This window comes from Heterocephalus glaber, unplaced genomic scaffold, assembly GCF_053883595.1.
Source record: "Heterocephalus glaber isolate CG9 unplaced genomic scaffold, H.glaber_assembly_v1.0 deba00000621, whole genome shotgun sequence".
NCBI classification, from domain to species: Eukaryota; Metazoa; Chordata; class Mammalia; order Rodentia; family Bathyergidae; genus Heterocephalus; species Heterocephalus glaber.
Window position 1 is genome coordinate 27671701 of NW_028258153.1, and position 20310 is coordinate 27692010.

A 20310-nucleotide genomic window follows, 5' to 3' on the forward strand; every position below is an offset into this window, starting at 1 on the left:
GACCAATGTCCTAAAGCATTTTCCTAATGTTTTCTTTCAGTGTTTCACAGCTTTCAGTCTCACATTCTGGTCTTTGGTCCATTTTGAGTTAATTTTTGTATACAGGAAGAGATAGAGGTCTAGTTTTTGTCTTTTGCATATGGATCCCAATTTCCCTCCTTTCTTTCCAAGAAGAGAATTTGGTCTTTTATTGACAAGACTATCCTTTCTCTAATATATGTTCTTACTTCCTTTGTCAAAAATCAGTTGGTATGTACAAATAGGTCTATTTCTCTATTCTGTTCCATTGGTGTATGTATCTCTTCTTTACACAATACCATGTGTTTCTGTTGCTATGGCTTTATAGTATGCTTTGAAGTTTGGCAATGTAATGCCTCTAGCTTTGTTGTTTCTGCACAGGATTGCTTTGGCTATCTGGGTTTTTCGTGGTTCCATGAAAATTTTAGAGGGTTTTTTTCCTATTTCTGTGAAGAATCTCAGGTATTTTGATAGGAATTACATTGAATCTGTAGATCATTTTTGATAGTATGGACACTTTGGGGGGGGATACCAGGGATCGAACTCAGGTCCTTGTGCTTGCGGGGCAGGTGGCGGCACCACTGAGCTAAATCCCCGGCCAGACATTTTACTAATTGCAATTCTCTCAATTCATGAACATAGAATACATTTCCATTTTGTGAGTGTCTTCTTCAATTTCTTTCATTTGTCTTTTGTAATTTTCACTGTAGAGATCCTTCCTTCCCTTGCTTTTAATTTATTTCTAGTAGTTTTCTGCATGGGGTTTTTGGGTTTTATTGTTGATGTTGGCAGCTATTGTGAATGAGAGTACTTTCTTGATTTCTTTCTCAGCAATTTTATTATCAGTGTATTTAAAAGTTAGTGGTTTGTATATGTTGATATTATGTCCTAAAATCTTACTGAATTGATTTGTTAATTCTAACAAGTATTTTTTGGTAGGGTCTTCAGGTTTTTCTACATATAAAACCATGTTATCTGCAGTCAGGGACATTTTTACTTCCGCCTTTCCTATCCAGATGCTCTTTATTTTGTTCTCTTGCTGTAGCTCTGCCTAAGCTTTCCAACACTTCATTGAATAAAAATGGTAAAAGTAGACATCTTTGTGTTGTTCCCAATCTTAAAGGCAAAAGTTGTAGCGTTTCTCCATTCAGTGTGACACTGCCTGTGGATGTGCATATAAAGCTTTTGTGTTGAGGTAAATTACCTTTGTATAATTTCTTGGGGATTTTGACTATGAAAGGATGCTGAATTCTATCAAATTCCTTTCTTATCTATTGTGATATTCTTCATTCTGTTAATGCGATATATTATGTTCACTGCTCTGCATGATTTGAATTATCTCATATCCCTAGGATAAATTCTACTTGATCGTGGTATATAATATTTTTTGTGTTGTTAGATTCAATTCAGTAGTTTTTGCTAAGAATATTTGCATCTATGGTCATCAGAAATACTGGTCTGTGGGCTGGGGATTTAGCTCAGCGGTGCCCTCACCTGCCTTGCAAGCTCAAGGTCCCGAGTTCGATCCCTGGTACCAAAAAAAAAAAAAAAAAAAATACTGGTCTATAGTTTTCTATTTTTGTTGTGTTCCTATATAGTTTTAGTATCAGGATCATGCTGGCTTCATAGATTGTGTTTAAAAAGTCTTCTACCCTTTTGATGCTTTGGAATAGTTTGAAAAGAACTCCTATTCTTAGAGGTTTTATAATATTCATCAGTAAAGCCGTCCAATCTTGAGCTGTTCTTTGTTGAGAAACTTTTTATTACTGATTCAAGCTCATTAGTTCTTACTAGTCTTATCAGGTTTTCTGTGTACTCATGGTTCAGTTTTGGGTGTAGGTTGTATGTGTCCAGAAATGCCTCCGTTCCTTCTAGATTTTCCAATTGATATTCTATACTTCTGTGCTATCCATTATATCACCTTTTTCATCTCTGATTTATTTGGATCTCTCCCCCACCCCTTTTTCTCTCAGTGCCTCCTCTCCCCCACCCGATTAAAGATTTGTCAAGGCAAGGCATGGTAAGAACCTGGTAAGCACATGTCAAGGGCAGGCCTGTAATCTCAGCACTTGGGAGGCTGAGGCAGGACTACTGTGAGTTCAAGGCCAGCCTGGGCTACATAGTGAGTTCAAGGCTAGACTGAACTACACAGTGAGTCACTGTCTCAAAAAACAAAATTTTTTTTGTCAAATTTGTTTATCATTAAAAAAACCAATTTTTTTCATTTCACTGATCTTTTGAAATTTTTGTCTCTATTTCATTTATTTCTGCTCTGATTTGTTCTCCCCTTGAGTTTGGTTTGTTCTTGCTTTTTCTCTAGTTGTTTGAGGTGTATTGTTAGGTTAATTTGAAATCTATTTTTTTGCTAAAGGGATTTCTTGGTATGAGCTTGTCTCAATGTTGCTCTTGCTATAACCTGTAAGTTTCTGGTATGTTATGCTATCATTTTCACTTGTTTGAAGAAGTTTTTAAATTGCCCCTTTGATTATTTCTCTGATCTACTGGTCATTCATAACAGTGTTGTTTAATTTTCATATACAGTAAAACTTTGGATTGCAAGTAACTTGTATGCATGTTGTGCACGATGAGCAAACATTTCTCGTAAAATTTGTCTTTTTCTTTTTTCATTTTACAACTTTAACTGAATCGTTCCCTTCTCTCCTGACCTGAGAAGTCTGCTGTTACTGTAATGGGAATTCCCTTGTATATGACTTGACACTTCTGTTGTTTTTTAGAATTTTTGCTTTGCCTTATACCTTTGGCAGTTTGACTATAATATGCCTGAGAGAATCTTTCTAAGGACTCTATGAGGGGGTCCTTTGATATTTTGGACCTAGATAGCTATATTTTTGCCAAGATCTGGAACATCTTCAGCAATATTCCACTGAATTGGCTTTTCTATGTCTTTTTTCTCCTCTCCTTCTTTGGAACCCAATCATGTGAATGTTTGCACACGCCATTCGTCCCATATGTCTCGAAGGCTTCTTTCATTTTTTAAAATTGTTTTGATCTGACTGGGTTATTTCAAAAAAACCTATCTTCAAGCTCAGAAATTTTTTCTTATGCCTGATCCATTCTGCTGTTGAAGATCTCAACTGTATTTTTTAATTTCACTCATTGTGTTCTTTAGTTCTGTGACCTGTTTCATTCTTTTTTATGATACTTAACTTCCTGCTGAATTTCCCATTCTTATTTGTCTTCCTAATTTCACTGAATTGTTTCTATCCTATTAAGTTTCCTTAAAATGATTATTTTGAATTCTTTTTCAGGCAATTCACTGATTTCTTTTTCTTTAGGGTCTACGGTCTACTGCCACAGAGTATTCCTTTTTGGGGGGGGGTACCGGGGATCAAACTCGGGACCTTGCGCTTGCAAGGCAGGTGCTGGAACCACTGCGCTAAATCCCCGGCCCTCACAGAGTATTCCTTTGAAGGTATCATTTTACATTTCTTTTTCATGCTTGGTACAACCCTACATTGATGTTTGTGTGTCTGGCAGATCTGTTGCCTCTATCAATTGTACAGGATGGCTTTTCTAATGAATGACTTTTTTCTGGCAATGTGTCCTAGGGTGTTTGTTGGAAAAGTCATGTGGCTTTGGCTCCAGGTAGGCCTTTTAATGCAGTGTCTGTGTAGCTTCTTCAGCTATAATCAACATTAGCAACATCTTCAGATGTCTCGGTGACCTAGGCTCAGGGGTTGGGGGGGTTGCACTACCAGCTGTGAGGCAGGTGTCAGGTCCCACAGATTGGACAAGGACAAGGCCACCCCAGGGGTCCGAGGTGGATGTACTGCAGCGTGCTACTAGTGGATCAGTGTCTGAAGCCATACAGGAGTCCGAATGCACTGGTGGCACTCCATGGGGGCACCTGTCAGGGTCCTGGGGCTGCAAGAGTGACCAACAGGGCCTCTGAGGGCCAATGTGCTCAGGTTGGGCTGACTGTCTCCTGCCTGTCTGCTTCTCAGGGCTGCAGTGGGACATGTTTCTGAGAGTCTGATCAACTGCTTTCTGGGTTGTCAAGATACAGGCAGGGCTGCCCAGTGGATTTGAGCCCAGGGTGGGTCATAGTCTAGGTGTCATCTCATGGACATGCAGAAAGCCAACTCTGTACCAAATTAATACAGGCAATATGAAGATGACAGGCATTGTTTTAAAATGGAAAAATAGCTAGGATAAGAATCTAACCATTACAAGACACAACTGACAAACACTCGAAATAAGCAATGAATTCTTGCACATTTATGGTGAAACGACATGGTATCTGTCATTGCCATAAAACATACTTGCATCTTTAAAAACAAAAGTTTGTGGGAGAGAGATGGAACAAAGCTGGTAAAATCTTGATTAGTTCCTAAGCTTTGTAATGAGCCCACGGGAGAGCAATGTTATTCTACTTTTGTATGTTTTTGCAATAAAGTACAGTATGATAAGTGCAGTCTGATAAAAGTGCAGTGTGATAAGGAACTACTGTTAGCTTTAGGGGGCATGATATGGTGGACAGGTGTGTGTGTGAGTGTGTGTGTACAGGCCTTATCCTTTAGAGGCATAAGCTGAAGTATTTCTGAATGAGATAATACGTTGCCTGAGAGTCACTGAAAGTAACATAATGGGGGGAAGAAGATGAGATGCAGAGGTAATGAGTCTGGCTAGAGGTTGAAAACTGCTGGAATCATATAGTGGGTACACGATGGTTCATTAACCTATTCTCTGTACTTTTATATATCTTTGAATTTTTCCATAACTATAAAGTTTAGTGTTTTAATTACATAGTTAAGTCAGGTATGATGGCACACAGGAATTCAAGGCCTGCCTGGACAACATAGAAAAACTTTGTCTTAAAGAATAAAATTTAAAAACAATCCTTGATTTAAAAAAATATATAGATATAGATACAGATATAGATATACAAAATAAAATTCTACTTACAAATCACAACTGCTATGGTCAGTTCTCACCTGTTTGAACTTGGAACTTGGACTCAGGCACCAGGAATGAAGGCTTCACAGACAGGATTAAAGGAGTTTGGTCCCTCACGAGTTTACTATTGATGAGGACATTAATGACCGATATTGCCGTGTATACAAAAGGACCGGATGTTACCAGAAAAGTGAAGTCAGTGAACAGTTCATAAACCTAGGGAAATAAAATATACAAAAGACAATTCAAACTTAAAGGAAGTCGTGTTAAGAGAGAATAATAATAAATTAAGTTTTAAAATGTATCAGTAGTTTCGGGCCGGGGATTTAGCTCAGTGGTTCCACCGCCTGCCTCACAAGTGCAAGGTCCTGAGTTCAATCCCCGGTACCAAAAAAAAGAAACAAAAATGTATCAGTAGTTTAAATGAAAAGGTACTGCTTCATATACAATCAACATTTTACTTTGAGCTATTCTTTTCATGTTCTTTCAACCTTCTCAAAAACAGCACAAAGTCACAAAAACAGCAAGAAAGAGATGCAGGTAATATGAACTGAACAATGACTTATGGAGAATTCAGGTGGCTGCTGTGTTTAACCCACACAGAAAGAAGCACTTACTCTATTGGGTGTCACCACCCAAAATAAATATAATAGGAGCCACTTATGCAATTTTCAAATTTTTACCAGCCACATTAAAAAACCTATGAATGGGTAAAATTAACCCATTAGTGCATCTGAAACAGCATTAAACTTGTAGTCAATTCAAAAAGTATGGGTGAAATGTTTTACATTTTTCATGCATTTTAAAAATCTAGTGTATATTTTACACTGGCAGCACATCTCAATTCAGCTGAGCCCTATTTCATGTGCTCCACAGCCACTGCAGCTCACAGCTCTGGTAATGGACAGTGCAGGTCCAGATAAGCATGGTTCCCTGAGTCCATCTGAGACAGGGCCTCCATCACAGGGTCCATATAAAAGATGTGCAAGGCGGGCATGGTGGCACACACCTGTAATCCCAGCACTTGGGAGGCTGAGGCAGGAAGGTCATCATGAGTTTGAGGCCAGCCTGGGCCATATAAGTTCACAGCCAGCCTGAACTACACAAAGGGAGACCCTGTCTCAAAATCTAAAAAAAAAAAAATGATGTGCAAATCCATCTCTATCCCACTTAGTGTATAAAAAGATGCAAATGTCTCTAAAATCTAGTTTAAACTTGAAATCTAAACTCAAATCCAAGTCCTTTAATATGAATCAAGGAAAGCAAAATTCTCATGGGCATCACCCCAAAACTGATGCCTCTGGTCTGAGAGCTCTTTGTTCCAACTTTGTCAATGAATTCCCCCCCACCCACCAGGGACTAAACCCGGCCCTGTCTGGAACCAGGAAAGGCTTCTCTGACAAAAATGAGTGCAGAACCAGAGCAGGGGCAGCAATGAGGCAGGAGAGGGGAAAGTGAAGGATTCTTCAGCATTGTCACCTGCCGACAGACTCACACCAGACCCAGGCCGCCGCCAGGCTTCAGGACTTACCTGCAGCTCCACAGCTCTCCTGAAGTGCACCTTCAGCACCTCCTTGATGGCTGTGATGATGTACTCCTGAACGGCTCTTCTGGCCAGCACTGCAAATCCAAGCCAACCACCAATCACACGTTAGTGTCATTCTGTGTCAAAGTATGTGAGAAGCCCCCCCAATCACTTTCTCAAATAAGGTCCAACTGCAGACAGGACAGAGGTGAAGGACCTAACTGCCACTAACTCCCCACAGAGGTACGCGGGGGCACCAAGGTTGCAGGGAAGCTGCACAGGCATCAGCTCAACGTGCCAGGTAACTCTCTGCCCTGGGGGGTGAGATCAGAAGGCAGCTGCCTGAGCCAGCAAGGGGAGAAAGAGCTTCTGATTCTCATTTTTATGAGCAATGAAAAAATACCAGGTTGTCTTCAGGCTGTGGCCCTAACTGCAAAACACAAGGTTTTAAAAGCTATCAGAAGTAATACTTCAAGGCCAAGTAATACTTCAACAAAACTAGCCACCTTCCTCCACAAAAGGCGGGCTCCTACACTAGCTTTTCAAAGAAGCTGTAGAGTGCTGATCACTAATAATGGGGAAAAATATTTTTTCAAATTGTCTTATTTGGGAGTTTTATGCAAGAAATAAAATAAAATGTTTTCTAACTCTGTTTCATTTTATTCATATCTAAAAAGTTTCATTTAAAAATCTGTACTATGCTGGGTGTGGTGGTGCATGCCTGTAATCCCAGCACTCAGAAGGCTGAGACAGGAGGATCGCTGTGAATTTTAAACCAGCCTGGGATACACAGTGAATTCAAGGCCATCCTGAACTACATAGTGAGACTCTGTCTCAAAAACAAAAAAAAAATCTGTACTGATGAGTGTCTGTTGCTAACCAGTGTTTAATATGCTCACCCTTCTTTTCCCTATTTTTCTTCCCCTCCTCTTCCCTCCACCTTCCATAATGTAGAATTAGAATACATTTTAATATTATTACTCAGTTTTTCATTTCCTGTCATATTCTTTTTTTTTTTTTTTTTTTGGTACCAGGGATTGAACTCGGGTCCTTGCGCTTGCACAGCAGGCGGCCAAACCACTGAGCTAAATCCCCAGCCCCTCCTGTCATATTCTTCATTCTTTAAAAAAAGATAGGTTCAAGTTACACTTGGTTATTTTTCTAATGAATCAGTGACCTGGATATGAAAAAGGTGGGATGTATCACTTCCTGAAACCACAAGATCATCTGAACAAACCCATCGCCCCAGCCACCTCTTTGGGTCACACCAAGGCCAACTCAGCCTGGCCTTTATAGGCTCCAAGGGGACGAGGCTGTGCCATGGCTTTAAAGCAAAAGGCAAACTGCGCAAGAAGGAAAAGGGAAGCGTGAAAAGAAAGATACTTGAATTAAGGATGAAAATGAAGAGGTAGGGAACAGAAGGAAGGACAAAGGGGAGAGAGGAATGAAGAAAGAAACGGTCTCAAGGGCCGGGGATTTAGCTCAGTGGTTTCGCTGCCTGCTGCGCAAGCTCAAGGACCCAAGTTCGATCCCCCATACCAAACAAAAAAGAAAGGGTCTCAAGAACTCTCAGAATGGAGAGTCAGAAAGAGAAGGACCCTAAAGAGGAAAGCAAGAAGTATGTCTTGCAAGTAGCCCCACACAGCTGAAGGTAAAGTTATCCAAAGGTATCCACTCAGGACATCCAAGCACCGCCCTAAAGTGCCCCTTGAGCCCCGCACTATAATTGCCACCTTCTCTAGTTAATATGAGGAAGATATAAAACCCCAACACTAGCATATAAGGCCCCAAGTCTCCAGAAACTCCTACAGACAGTTTTCCAACTGTCATCGGTGTAGGGCCGAGACATCCTAGGCCAGCAGCACCTGCAGTGCCCCCACTTTAACCCAGAGCTCTGTGAAGAAGAATCATCTCCACCCTCTCTCCCTCTGGACTTCCTCACTGATGGATGACTACCAAAAGAAAGCAACCGAGGTCCCATAAGCAGGGACTGGAGATGAGCCCGTATGTCCGCTGGTCAGATGCGTTAAGTGAGCAAGAGTAGGCTCCTATCTCCTCTCCAATAGCAGGGGGCACCCTGGCGCCTATGCTCAGCCCGGCACAGCTGCCAAACCGTGACATGTACACTCACAGGAGTGAATGTGAAAGCTGTTAAAAATATAGATACCTAATATTAAGGGGCGCCAAATGTCATTCAATGCATATCATATATAAAGTTACATTTGGGCTAGAGGTGTAGTTCAGCGGTAGAGTGCTTGCCTAGCATGCATGAGGCCCTAGGTTTAATCCCAATACTACAAAAATAAAATTAAATTGATACTGCATGATATCTGATATTCTTAGAGATACTTCTTAAATAGAAAAATTCTAAAAGACACAATATTACAACTGTAAGTATCACAGACTCTCAGAAGCTTTCAGTAACTTCTAACAAGGTCCTTATAAGCAACCACTTAATAGCTACTTTGTAATAGCTTTGTTCAAAATGGGAAGAGAAGTAGCCAGTCTGTGAGAAACTCTTCTACCTCTCCCCAGACAGACTAACCCTGCAGACTCAAGTTCATCCTTTTGTTCCAAGCTCCCTTCCTAACCTAATCAGCTACCCCTCCCATGACCTGGTCTAACATCCAGCCATACTGCTGTCCCCCCCCCCCCCCCCCCCGTTTGGAGGACACTGTCCCTCCACCTAGATGACAATGCTTTCCTCCTACTTTAACATGGACTCCGATCTCACCTTCTCAGGCACCCTGAGGCAACTTTGCTGTCACCACAGATAGTGAGAAAATAGGGTCCCGGCCTCCCTGCTGGGTCTAAGACTACGTCCTGCTCTTGGCTCTGCCCCTCACAGCCTCCACAAGCACCTCAGGCAATCAAATCTGCCTCACGAATGACAAAGGCTCCTGTGGGGTGGGGGGGCGGTAGCACTCAGAGGGTGGGAGCAAAGGCTCCAGGCCCACTCTCAGCACAGAGACAGAGACCAAGCCTGCTCTTCTCCCTCCCTCTCTCCCTTCTCATCCACTCCACTCTGCTGCTCCTTACTTCTGCCATCTTCTCCTCATTCATTTCTGCCCCCCTCCCAAGCTAACACACGGCCCCTTGCCAATGTTAGGCTGCAGGTGAGCTCACAAGACACCATGTACCTCCAAGGAGCTTCTTATGGAGGAAAACTCGGGGACCAATCAAGTGGGCCACAGTCATAGGACGGCACCCTGCAGAGGAGTCCCTAAGAACAAGCGCATCCCATCTTTTATGCAAACACGGGTTATGAGTTCCAAAGGCAAAGACCCTGCCAAACATTTCTACAGCTCCCTCAAATCGTGTATTTGTTCTTTCTTGCAACTACAAAGTGATATGTAATATTGTGTGGGTACTTCCAAGGCTCCGGGACCTTGGCTAAATATTTCATATGCAGTGATAGATTTAAATCTTTACAGTAACCAACGAAGCAGTGCCTCGGTCATCTTTAATAGCTGAGGAAACAGAAGCTAAGTAACCATCTGGGAGGCCCCAGGAGGGGCAGAGGAGGGGAATCACTTTTCTGGATTCAATGAGTCCTGCAGCAGCATCTAAACCCAGATGGGCTGTCCCAAAAGCACCTGAGGGATTCCCCAGCCCAGAGAGGTGATCAGAAGTAAAGCCTTACCAGTTGTGATCAGATAGGCATCAGGGACGGTAATGTCACACACGTAGGGCGGCTTGGCAGTGACCAGTGCTGGAGTACCAAGTGTCGCTTCTCGGGTAGCAGTATTCATGGGATGGAGAGATGGCAGGGGAGGCACCGTGCTGCTCTCCTGGGGACTCTGACTTGCAGTGTGGCCACTGAGGGCACCGTCCACGGTGTCACCAGCGCTGGAGGTACTCAACTCAGGGGAGGTGTTCCAAGGTGAACCTGTGGGTGCAAAGGAGGGACCCACAACGGCTGGCTCTGTGGGCAGAGGTGAGGGGCTCAGCTCCAAGACAACAGAGGACGCTGAGGACAGGTACATGTCCATCATCGAGGCTGCACTGGTCGGAATGAGTCTGGAGGAAGAGGGTAAGATGGAGGTGTGGTCACCTGTAGCTCTGACAGAGTCATCGGAAGGTGTCAGAGCTAAGGACAGAGAAGACTCAGTTAAAACAGGTGTCAAGTAGAAAGCTATTGATGGTGACAGGAAAGGAGTCTCGGCAGTCAGGATGTCCAGGGTGGGCTCAGAGCCAGCGGGCACCAGTGTGGTGACTGCAGATTCACGGGGAATGAATGAAAACCCCAAATCGGAGGTAGTTTCGGTGAAAGCTGAGGTAAAATGAGCTTCAGAATCCAACAGGGAAACTGTGGAGGCTTCAGCAAACTTGGGAGACTCGGATGGGAAGCTTGAGAGTGGTGACATTTCAGAGTGATCGGGAAGAAAAGTGACTGTTTTTAAAGAAAGGTCTGAACTTGGCAAGAGCTGAGAAAACTCAAAGTTTGTGCAATTCGTGACAGGAAGCTGAGGTGACTGCCAGTTGACAGAGTCAGACAACATGAACGTCTGCACCAAAGAAGAAAAGGACTGAGACATGGAGGGTGACAGGTCCCTTGGCATTGGAGAGGGAGAAGCAAGAACTTCTGAAGATGAGGGGGCCAGGCTGCTGAATTCCAGTGGTGGAGTTGAGTAAAAGCTAGATACAAAATCCAAAAGACTCCGAGTTTCATGTTCAAAAGCATGGCCAGGTTCTTGAGTAGAGAGAAGTGAAGACGTTCCTGCAGGAACCCAGCTATAAGAGGTGGAGAGATTCTGGTGTGTGGTGGCAAGTGATGGGGGGGTTTTGTTGGCCACGACGGAGAAAGAAGAATCGAGGGAGACGCTGGTCATGACTGAGGAAAACTCTGCGGTCACCAAGGACAGCACTGCTTCAGCAGCCACGGAAGAAGAGATAGAAGCAGGATCGGGCGACACTGGTGCAGTCAGGTGGCCATGGGGAAGGGACCCCTGGGTGTTGGTAATGCTGCTCACACACACCTCAGCTGACAGACTGCTGCTTGCTTCTGAGATCCTCACAAGTCTGGAAGAAAGGGAGATGACAGGCCTGGCGGGGGGAAATGTATTAAATTCTTGGGGATCTTCCTCAAAATCAGAGAAGTCCATGCCCACGCTGCTCCATGGAGAGAGGCTGCTCACTTGCAGTGTGGCCGCTGACAGGGTCTCGGCCCCATCCCCTGATCCCACATCTCCCTCCACGACACTTGTGGCCAGAACATGCTGAGGGGAGACCAGGGTACAGGACGCACACCAGGCGTATGGTCTAGGGGAGGACAGCGGGCTCTGGACACGTGTGTCATCCATACCACTGGGGACCAGAGCGCGGACAGGCAATTCTGATGCTTCGCTGGCTTTGCCAGGAGGAAAGGGGTGAAAGGGAACATCAGCTGATTGAGTGGAAAAGGAGGCAGAACCAAGAGGAGTTGAAAAAGCCGAATGTGTGCTGCGGAAAGCAAGGGCTTCATGTGACACAGTGACAATGGGAGATGCTCCTAGAGAGACGGCTTCTTCCAGGGGTGGATTCAAAGCAGTGGTCACATCCGAGTCTCTCTCTGTGCTTATGGCCAGGACTTCATCTGGGGGCTTGGAGGCCTCCGCCAAGGGGACAGATGCCTGTTGAGTCAGGGCACCGCCTGATAGCAGAGACACCAGAGACCAGGAGCTGAGACCAAGGGATTCTGGGCCCTCTGTCACTGAAGCCACAATCTCTAGTGGGGTCCTACTTGATGACTGGCTGTATGTTTCTGTAGGATAAAGCACCAAATTCCTACTAGGAGTTGGAATTATGCCCTCAGAGGTGGGAAAAGCCGACCACAAAGTGCCAAAGTGACCAGGGGACTGAACATATGTCGATGGTTGTTGCACTGTGTTCTGCCAGCCTGACGTCACCTCTTCATGCTGTAAAGAAATGGTAGGTAGCGATGGAGTGAGTACAGGCTCGGGTATTTCTCCGGGCAGCTCTGGTGGGCTGGCTGTGACGTAGGACAAGGGGGAAACCATCCGTGAAGAGGTCCAGTGGGCATCTGGCAAAAAGTTATCCATGTCATCATCGCCAACAGCCACCTCGTTACTTGTCACTGACCCGTAATTAGCCATAAAGATGCCATGATCCACTGTACTTTGGGTCTGTTTCTCATGGTTTAAAAAAGTCGTATCAAAAGTAGTGGCAGATGGAGAGGATATGACAAGGAGAGACCTGCTGGGCAGGGACCCTGGAGCAGTCTCTGTTAAGGCCACATGTGCAGCGCTGAGCGTGGTGCTCGTCTCCAGCGGGAACTCCATGGAGGATAAAGAAAGGTTGTGCTGTTCCAAGGAGAGCTTGTCTAGCAAGAAAAGCAAAGCTGGGTTAGCTGAGTGAAATGAAAATCACATGGCTAACATCTGGTTGCAGGTGTCAAAATACATTCATTCAACAAACATCCATTCACTATAAATATCCACAACTCCTAGTTAGAAGTTAAACAACTAGTCGGAGGCCAAGCATTGCCAGACTGACCAAGAGAACTACATCCACAAATAGTCATAAACTTGAGCACTGCCTTCGCTCAAGCTTGTATGTTTATGCACACACCTGCATACTTTGATCTCTTACTTTCTAACAGTGTACATTCAGACCCACAAAACAAGAGAAGGCAGAAAATAGGAGGCCCTAGAAGATTATCTGGACAGTTCTCTCTTATTTATCCTACCAGGAAAGAGAAGTTAGGGAAGAGCAATAAACCAACCGCAAGATCACTCACACAGCAGAGAGAAAATGTGGATATAAGACAGACTCTGATTTCTTTCTCAGGACAGGCTCCTGAGAAGGGCACAGGATGACTCTCGTCAGCATCACTGACACCCTCGTAAGGGATCCACAGTCCCCTGGATAAAGGAAGTGTGGCATCTATACACCAGGCAGTACCACCCTGCCATCAAGAAGGATAAACTGGAGTTATGTGGAGGAAAAGGGCTGCACCTTGAGATCAGAATGCCACGTGAAATAAACCAGACACACAAGCTTAAATATCGCATGGTTTCTCACACATGAGAAAGAAAGATAGATAGGGAATAGGAAGATAGATCTTTTGCAAAAGGGAAGGGGACCAAAACATGGAGAGAGGGGAAAAGGAGGAGAGAAGAAGGGGAAGAAAAAAGAATTGAGATGTGTTATGTACACATGCCAACTCCCCACGAGGAATATGATCATTATGTACTGCAAACATGAACTAATAAAAAAATATTTTTAATAAAATTGGGGAAAAAAGAGGTCAGCAGTTCCCAGCTGTGCCCCCAGACAGCTTCGGGAAACAGACAGGGCCTCCTCCCTCCACACTCTGCAGCTGGGTCAGTGTCCCCAGCCATCTATCTGTCACCACACCCACTGAGACTTACCAGCTGCTCAGCAAGGACAGGGGTGGTTTTACTTATCTTCCTGGTGCCCAGCACAGTGAATGACATATGGTAGGAACTCGATAAGTACCTGCTCCATGAAGGAATGAAGGTGTCTGAGGACAGTGAGCTCTGATAAGTGCCTAAGCATCCCCTCCCCTGTGCACACTCTCCTCGCCTTTGTCCTTGGGAGAGCTGTCATCATGTGAAATGCCCAGGTGCTTCCACCTGTCACTCAGAGATCCTGCTGGGGAAAGCAGGACAGGTGATGGCTCAGAGCTTGCTGAAGGCCCAGAGCTCCGCTTCCTGTCCACTATAGCACAGGGACAGGGTGAAGCAACACCTTAGACTCATCCCAGCTGGGTGTGAAGAGCACAGGGACGATCTTCAAGTTGTTCCACCTCATGACCGGCACCATCAAAAAGGGTAAAAGGGGGCACACCCACAAGGGGAGCAGCAAAGGAAGATGATTGCAGGTGGCAATAAGCCAGGACAATGGTGCAGGGCAGCCTCCCTCGCTGCTCGCCCAGGGAAGCAGCTGCTGACACCTCTCTTACACTTCAGCCCCTGAAACACAGACAATTTCTATTGCTCAAGCCCAGAACAGAAAAGGTCTATCAATCTTGATTTGGTGCAGCAATTATACAAAGAGTCTCCCCATATTTAGAAATAGATTTATTTGTGTGGTCCTGATAAGTATATGCTTAGAAGCCTAATTTAAAGCAAACTAGGTCTCCAATGTCTTTCAGAGGTAACATTAATTGTTCTCAGCCCAAGGAAAGTGGCTCATGCCTATAGTCCCAGCTGCTAGGAAGGCTGAGGCACGAGAATCACATGAGCCCAAAAGTTTAAGACCAGCATGGACAGCATAGTGAGACCCTGTCTCAGAAAAAAAAAAATCCACAGCTAAAGTTTTTTTTTCTATTTTTGGTACCAGGGATCGAACTCAGGTCCTTAGGTTGCAAGGCAGGCGATGGAACCACTGAGCTGAATCCCCGGCCGGCCCTCTGCAGCTAAAGTTTTAACAAATACAACCACAGAATTAAAACTTTGCAAAACGATAGGTCTCCCACCACCTCAGCAGCTATTATGTATGGTAGCTGCCCTCTTCCTATTGTGCCTTGTCCCCTCCCCTGTGTGACATCACGCCAAGATGGTTGCTCCCACCAAAGAACAAACCCTTCTTCCCAGCATGCCCCTGTTCCCATCTAGAGAGTAACCTAATACTTGCTCACCGCCTACCACCTAGTGACATCACCAGCTCCTCCATTCCCTAGCCACTGCCTCACTCAACCTCACCTCAGCTCCTACAAGCCCCACCCCTGCTCCTATAAAAGGCATTTGCTGTCCTGGCCATATTGCTTTTGTCTCTCCTTTGTTCAGAGGTAGCCCAGCAGATCTGTTCCCCTAATAAAGGCTTGTTGTGGCCTATCTGGTTTGGTTTTCAGCCCTTTTACCTGACACAAAACACACAGAGAAATAAGGTACCATGAATAAAAGTCAAGAAAAACTCCATGAAAAAGTCAAAAGAAACTACATAAGCAGTCTCGCATCTATGGACTTCAGATATTGTAATTACGGGATATATTTTTAAAATATGTTTAATTCAGCTAGGCAAGATGATGCATGCCTGTAATTCCAGTACTCAGAGAGGCTGAGGCAGGAGGATCGAAACTCTGAGCCCATCCTGGACAACTTAGCAACTTAGTGAGATCCCTGCCTCAAAAAGGAAAGAGACAGGACTGAGGATTTAGCTCAGTGGTTCCGCCGCCTGCCTCGCAAGCACAAGGTCCTGCGTTCGATCCCTGGTACCAAAAAAAAAAAGAGAGAGAGAAAGGGAAAGAAAGGGGGAGGGGCAGGAGGAAGGAAGGGAGGGTGGGCTGGGGATGTAGTTTAGTGTGAAGGCCCTGGATTCAATTCCTAGTACCACAAAAAAAAGAAAAAAAAAGAAGAAAGATAAGTTTAATTCATTTAAAATAAAGCAGGAACTGAAAACATTAGTAATGAGTCAGAAACCATGAAAACTAGCCAGAAATATTTTAAAGAAAAACAAAAAATTTAGAAATAAAAAATATTATAATCAAACCTCAACATACATGTAAAAACGACAATTTAGACATAGCTAAAGTGAGACTTAATGAACTGAGGGACACATACAAAGAAATTACTCAGAATGGGGCACAGAGACACAAAGAGATGCAAAACATTTAAAAAGAGACACCCAGGGCTCAGGATTTAGCTCAGTGGTTCCACTGCCTGCCTCACAAGCGCAAGGTCCCAAGTTCAATCCCTGGTACCAAAAAAAAAAGAGACACCCAGAGACACAGAAGATAGAATGAGATAATACATGAGATCAAACATTTGGTCAAAGTTTTAGGAAAAAGTAATAAAAGGACTAGAGACAATATTCAAAGAAATAGTGCTGCCTGGTGTGGTGGTGCACACCTATAATCCCAGCACTTGAGAGGTTAAGGCAGGAGGATTGCTATAAATTTGAGGCCAGCCTGGGTCACCCTGCCTCAAAATAAAACAAAGAGTGCTAAGAATTTTCTAAAATTATGAAGAGACTTGAATGCATCAATTCCGGAAGGCCAAGAAATCCCTAGCAAGGTAAATTTTTTCAAACCCCATCTACAAATATGATCCCATACCGCATTACTGACAAAGACAATGGTAAAGGGGATGAATAAACAAACAGGTTATGACTTCACACAACCAGAAACCAGATGATAATGGAACAAAAGCTTCAAAGTGCTGAGGAAAAATGTCTGACATCTTTGAACAACTGTCAAGAAGATACATAAAATAATATTTTCAGATAAAGGGAAAGTGGTTAAACCCACCAGTCTCTCAACGAAGGAGTTTCTAAACAAAGACATCTTTTAAGAGGAGGAGAACTGGCCCAGACGCAAGGTCTGGGAAAAAGGAACAGAAAATAAATAAATGACAAACATATGGTAAACTCAACAAACACTGATGGTATAAATTAGAAATAATATTCCTGTGTGCTCTGTGAGTTCACAGGAGGCATATGCTATAAAACTAAAACAGGACAACTGCACGGAAGCTGAAAGAGGAACAGTAGAGATATCTGTAACCCACCTGCAGAGATGGAAACCAAGAGCTAAGACAACACTCTGGGAGACTGAGGCAGGAGGAACACAAGTTTGAGCCCAGCCCAGGCAACTTAGCAAGATCTTTTCTCAAAAAAAACAACAAAAAAAATCCAGGGCTCCTCTCTGAGGCTCAGCCAAGCGGCGTGAAGCTCCTCGGCTGCGTTCCTGTTCCTGCCCACTGCATAGTGAGGTCCCAGGAGCGGCTTGGAGCCCCACCACCATCCAGTGCTCCGCTTAGCTGTGCAGGCACCTGCAAGGCCCAGTTCCATCCCCCCCACCCCACCTTCCGGCTCTTCTGCTACGTGGTCCCACACTACAGAGGCACAGGGGATTATACTTCACATAGTTAAATGTGATAGATTAATAACTACCACAAATTGTCATTTTCTAACCTGCACTTGATGTTATGGTATTGCTGATTGTAACATTTGGCCTAACATGTTGTGGTTGATCTAATCAGTTTTCCTTCCTGGTATAAGGAAAATAAAATAGTCTCAGAGTCATTAGAGCCTCAAAACCTGAACACAAGCTATATCTGGAAGATACCTCTGAAAAGCAATCATTCCATAAGAGTTTTAAACACAAGCAACAAAGATACCTACATTAAGCAATTTTGAAATATCAACCCAGGAATTAAACCAAGGACAGTACCAAAAACAAAAATGAGAAGACATTTAGGCAAGGCACAAATGCAGGCTTCCACGCCACAAAAAGGAAATTCTGGGGGAAATGAGGTGGAAAAATCTGATAATCAACCACCTGGACACCCTGAACTGATAACACAAGAAGTAACAAAGCAGATACATGAGGCTCTAGAAAAATTCAAAGCAGAGATAATCTCCCAGATATCCACAGAGATGGTGAGCAGAGTGAAAGACATGATTAGAGGCTCTAGAGCAGAAACCGATAAGAAAATAGATGAGATCAGAAACATGCTGGAAGCCATGAATGTCCAGCATAAGAAAGAAATGGAAACCATGATTGCCCAACATAAGAAAAAAATGGAATCCATGAAACAGACTCAAACAGATATTCAGGAGATTAAAAACTCCATTGAAAGCATGCAGAGCAGACTAAGAGAATCTGAAGACAGAAGATCAGATATAGAAGACAGGATTGCAGTTAAGGACCATGAAAACAGAGATTTCTTAAAGATAGTAAGGGATCATGAGAAATCAATCCAACAGCTGCTAGATGATGCAAAGAAGAATAACATAAGATTCATAGGAGTCCATAAAAAACAGGACAAAGTACAATTGACATAAAAAAACTGTTCACAGAAGTAATAGTAGAAAACTTCCCAGACAGAGGTGGAGAATTGGACACACAGATAAGTGAGACATATAGAACTTCACCCAGCCATGATCAAAAAAATCTACACCTAGACATATAATAGTCAAGATCCCACAAACCCAACAGAAGAACAAAATTCTACAGGCAGTTAGAGAAAAGAAACAAATCACCTACAAAGGAAAGTCCATCAGAATCACAGCAGATTTCTCAACACAAACTCTCAAATCAAGGAGAGCCTGGAGTGAAGTATTTCAAGGCCTAAAAGAAAATAATTTCCAACCTAGACTGTTGTATCCAGCAAAATTATCTTTCAAAATCAATGGGGAAATTAGATACTTTCACGACAAAGAACATCTGAGAAATTTCATGAACACCAAACCAGCACTCCAAACAATTTTCTGCAATATCCTAGAAAAAGACAATGAAGGTCACAACTCCATGAGGCCCAACAGACTGAAGCCACCAGGCAAGGCAAGAAACTAAAAGGAAAGGGGGAAAAATAAGAAAAGAGCCAACAACAATAAAACATCATGACAAGAATGAGTCAATATCTCTCAATTATAACTATCAATGTTAACGGCCTCAATTCACCAATCAAAAGAAACAGACTGACAGAATGGATTAAGAAGCAAAACCCAGCAATATGCTGTATACAAGAAACACACCTAACTCAAAAGGAAATTCATAGACTGAAAGTAAAAGGATGCAAAATGGCTCTCCACGTGACAAGAACCCAGAAAAAAGCAGGGGTAGCAATCTTATTTACAGACAAAGTAGATTTCAAACCAAAACTAATTAAGAGAGACAAAGATGGTCACTACATCCTTGTGAAGGGAACAATCCAAGAGGAAGAGATGACAATCCTGAATATTTATGCACCAAATACGAATACCCCCAACTATACAAAACAAATATTAATGGACATTAAAAACCAAATAAACAATAACATAATTGTAGTGGGGGACCTGAACACCCCTCTATCACAAATAGACAGATCATCTAGGAAAAAAATTAACAATGAAATTCTAGAACTAATCCAAGCTACTGAACAAATGGACTTAATAGATGTTTATAGAGTGTTCCACCCCACAAAATCAGAATACACATTCCTTTCAGCAGCACATGGGTCATTCCCCAAAATAGATCACATACTAGCTTATAGGGCAAATCTAAGTAAATGTAAAGGAATTCAAGTTATCCTCTGTATATTATCAGACCATAGTGCAATAAAATTGGAGATCAATAACATAAACCGCAAAACACCGACAAACACATGAAAATTGAATAACACTCTCCTGAACAACCAGTGGGTCACAGAGGAAATTAAAGAAGTAATGAGACAGTTTCTACAAGTAAATGATAATGCCAGTGCAACATACAGGAATCTGTGGAACACAATGAAAGCAGTTCTATGTGGGAAATTCGTAACAGTGAATGCCCATATTAGGACAACAGAGAGAAATCAGTTAAATAACCTAATGCAGAACCTCAAGCGCCTAGAAAAAGAAGAGCATAACAAACACAAAGCTCATACAAGAAAGGAAATTATAAAGATAAGAGCAGAAATCGATGCAATGGAGACTAAGAGAATGATACAAAAAAATCAATGAATCTAAGAGCTGGTTTTTTGAAAGAATAAATAAAATTGATAAACCTTTAGCCAACCTTATCAAAAAAAAGGAAAGAAAAGGCTCAAATCCATGCAATCAAAAATGAAAAAGGTGAAGTCACAACAGATCCAGGAGAAATCCAAAGCATCATTAATACCTACTTTGAGAAACTGTACTCCAATAAAATGGAAAACACAGAAGAAATGGACAGATTCCTAGATACATATGAATTACCAAAGTTAAATGAAGAAGATATAGAAATTCTAAACACCCCAATTACAATGAGTGAAATTGAAAATGTAATAAAAACTTTACCAATAAAGAAAAGCCCAGGTCCTGATGGCTTCACTGCTGAATTCTACAAGACGTTTAAAGAAGAACTATCGCCATTACTCTTTAAACTCATCAAGGAAATTGAAAGGGAAACAAAGCTTCCAAATTCTTTCCTGGAAGTGTTACTT

At 43.0% G+C, this 20310-nt stretch overlaps 1 protein-coding gene across 3 annotated transcripts in view; it reads right to left on the reverse strand.

Annotated features, from left to right (window-relative positions):
* Positions 1–20310, reverse strand: part of Kiaa1549 (KIAA1549 ortholog) — a 151125-nt gene that overhangs the window by 76148 nt on the left and 54667 nt on the right. For all 3 annotated transcript variants that reach the window (XR_015449117.1, XM_087205903.1, XM_087205902.1), the window contains exons 2-4: positions 10104–12782; positions 6467–6555; positions 4974–5151 (exon numbers count right to left, since the gene is read on the reverse strand). Coding sequence is in view for 2 of the 3 variants with exons in the window: in XM_087205903.1 (XP_087062029.1) it covers positions 4974–5151; positions 6467–6555; positions 10104–12782 (2946 nt within the window). In the remaining variant the exon portion in view is untranslated. The remainder of the gene's footprint in view (positions 1–4973; positions 5152–6466; positions 6556–10103; positions 12783–20310) is intronic.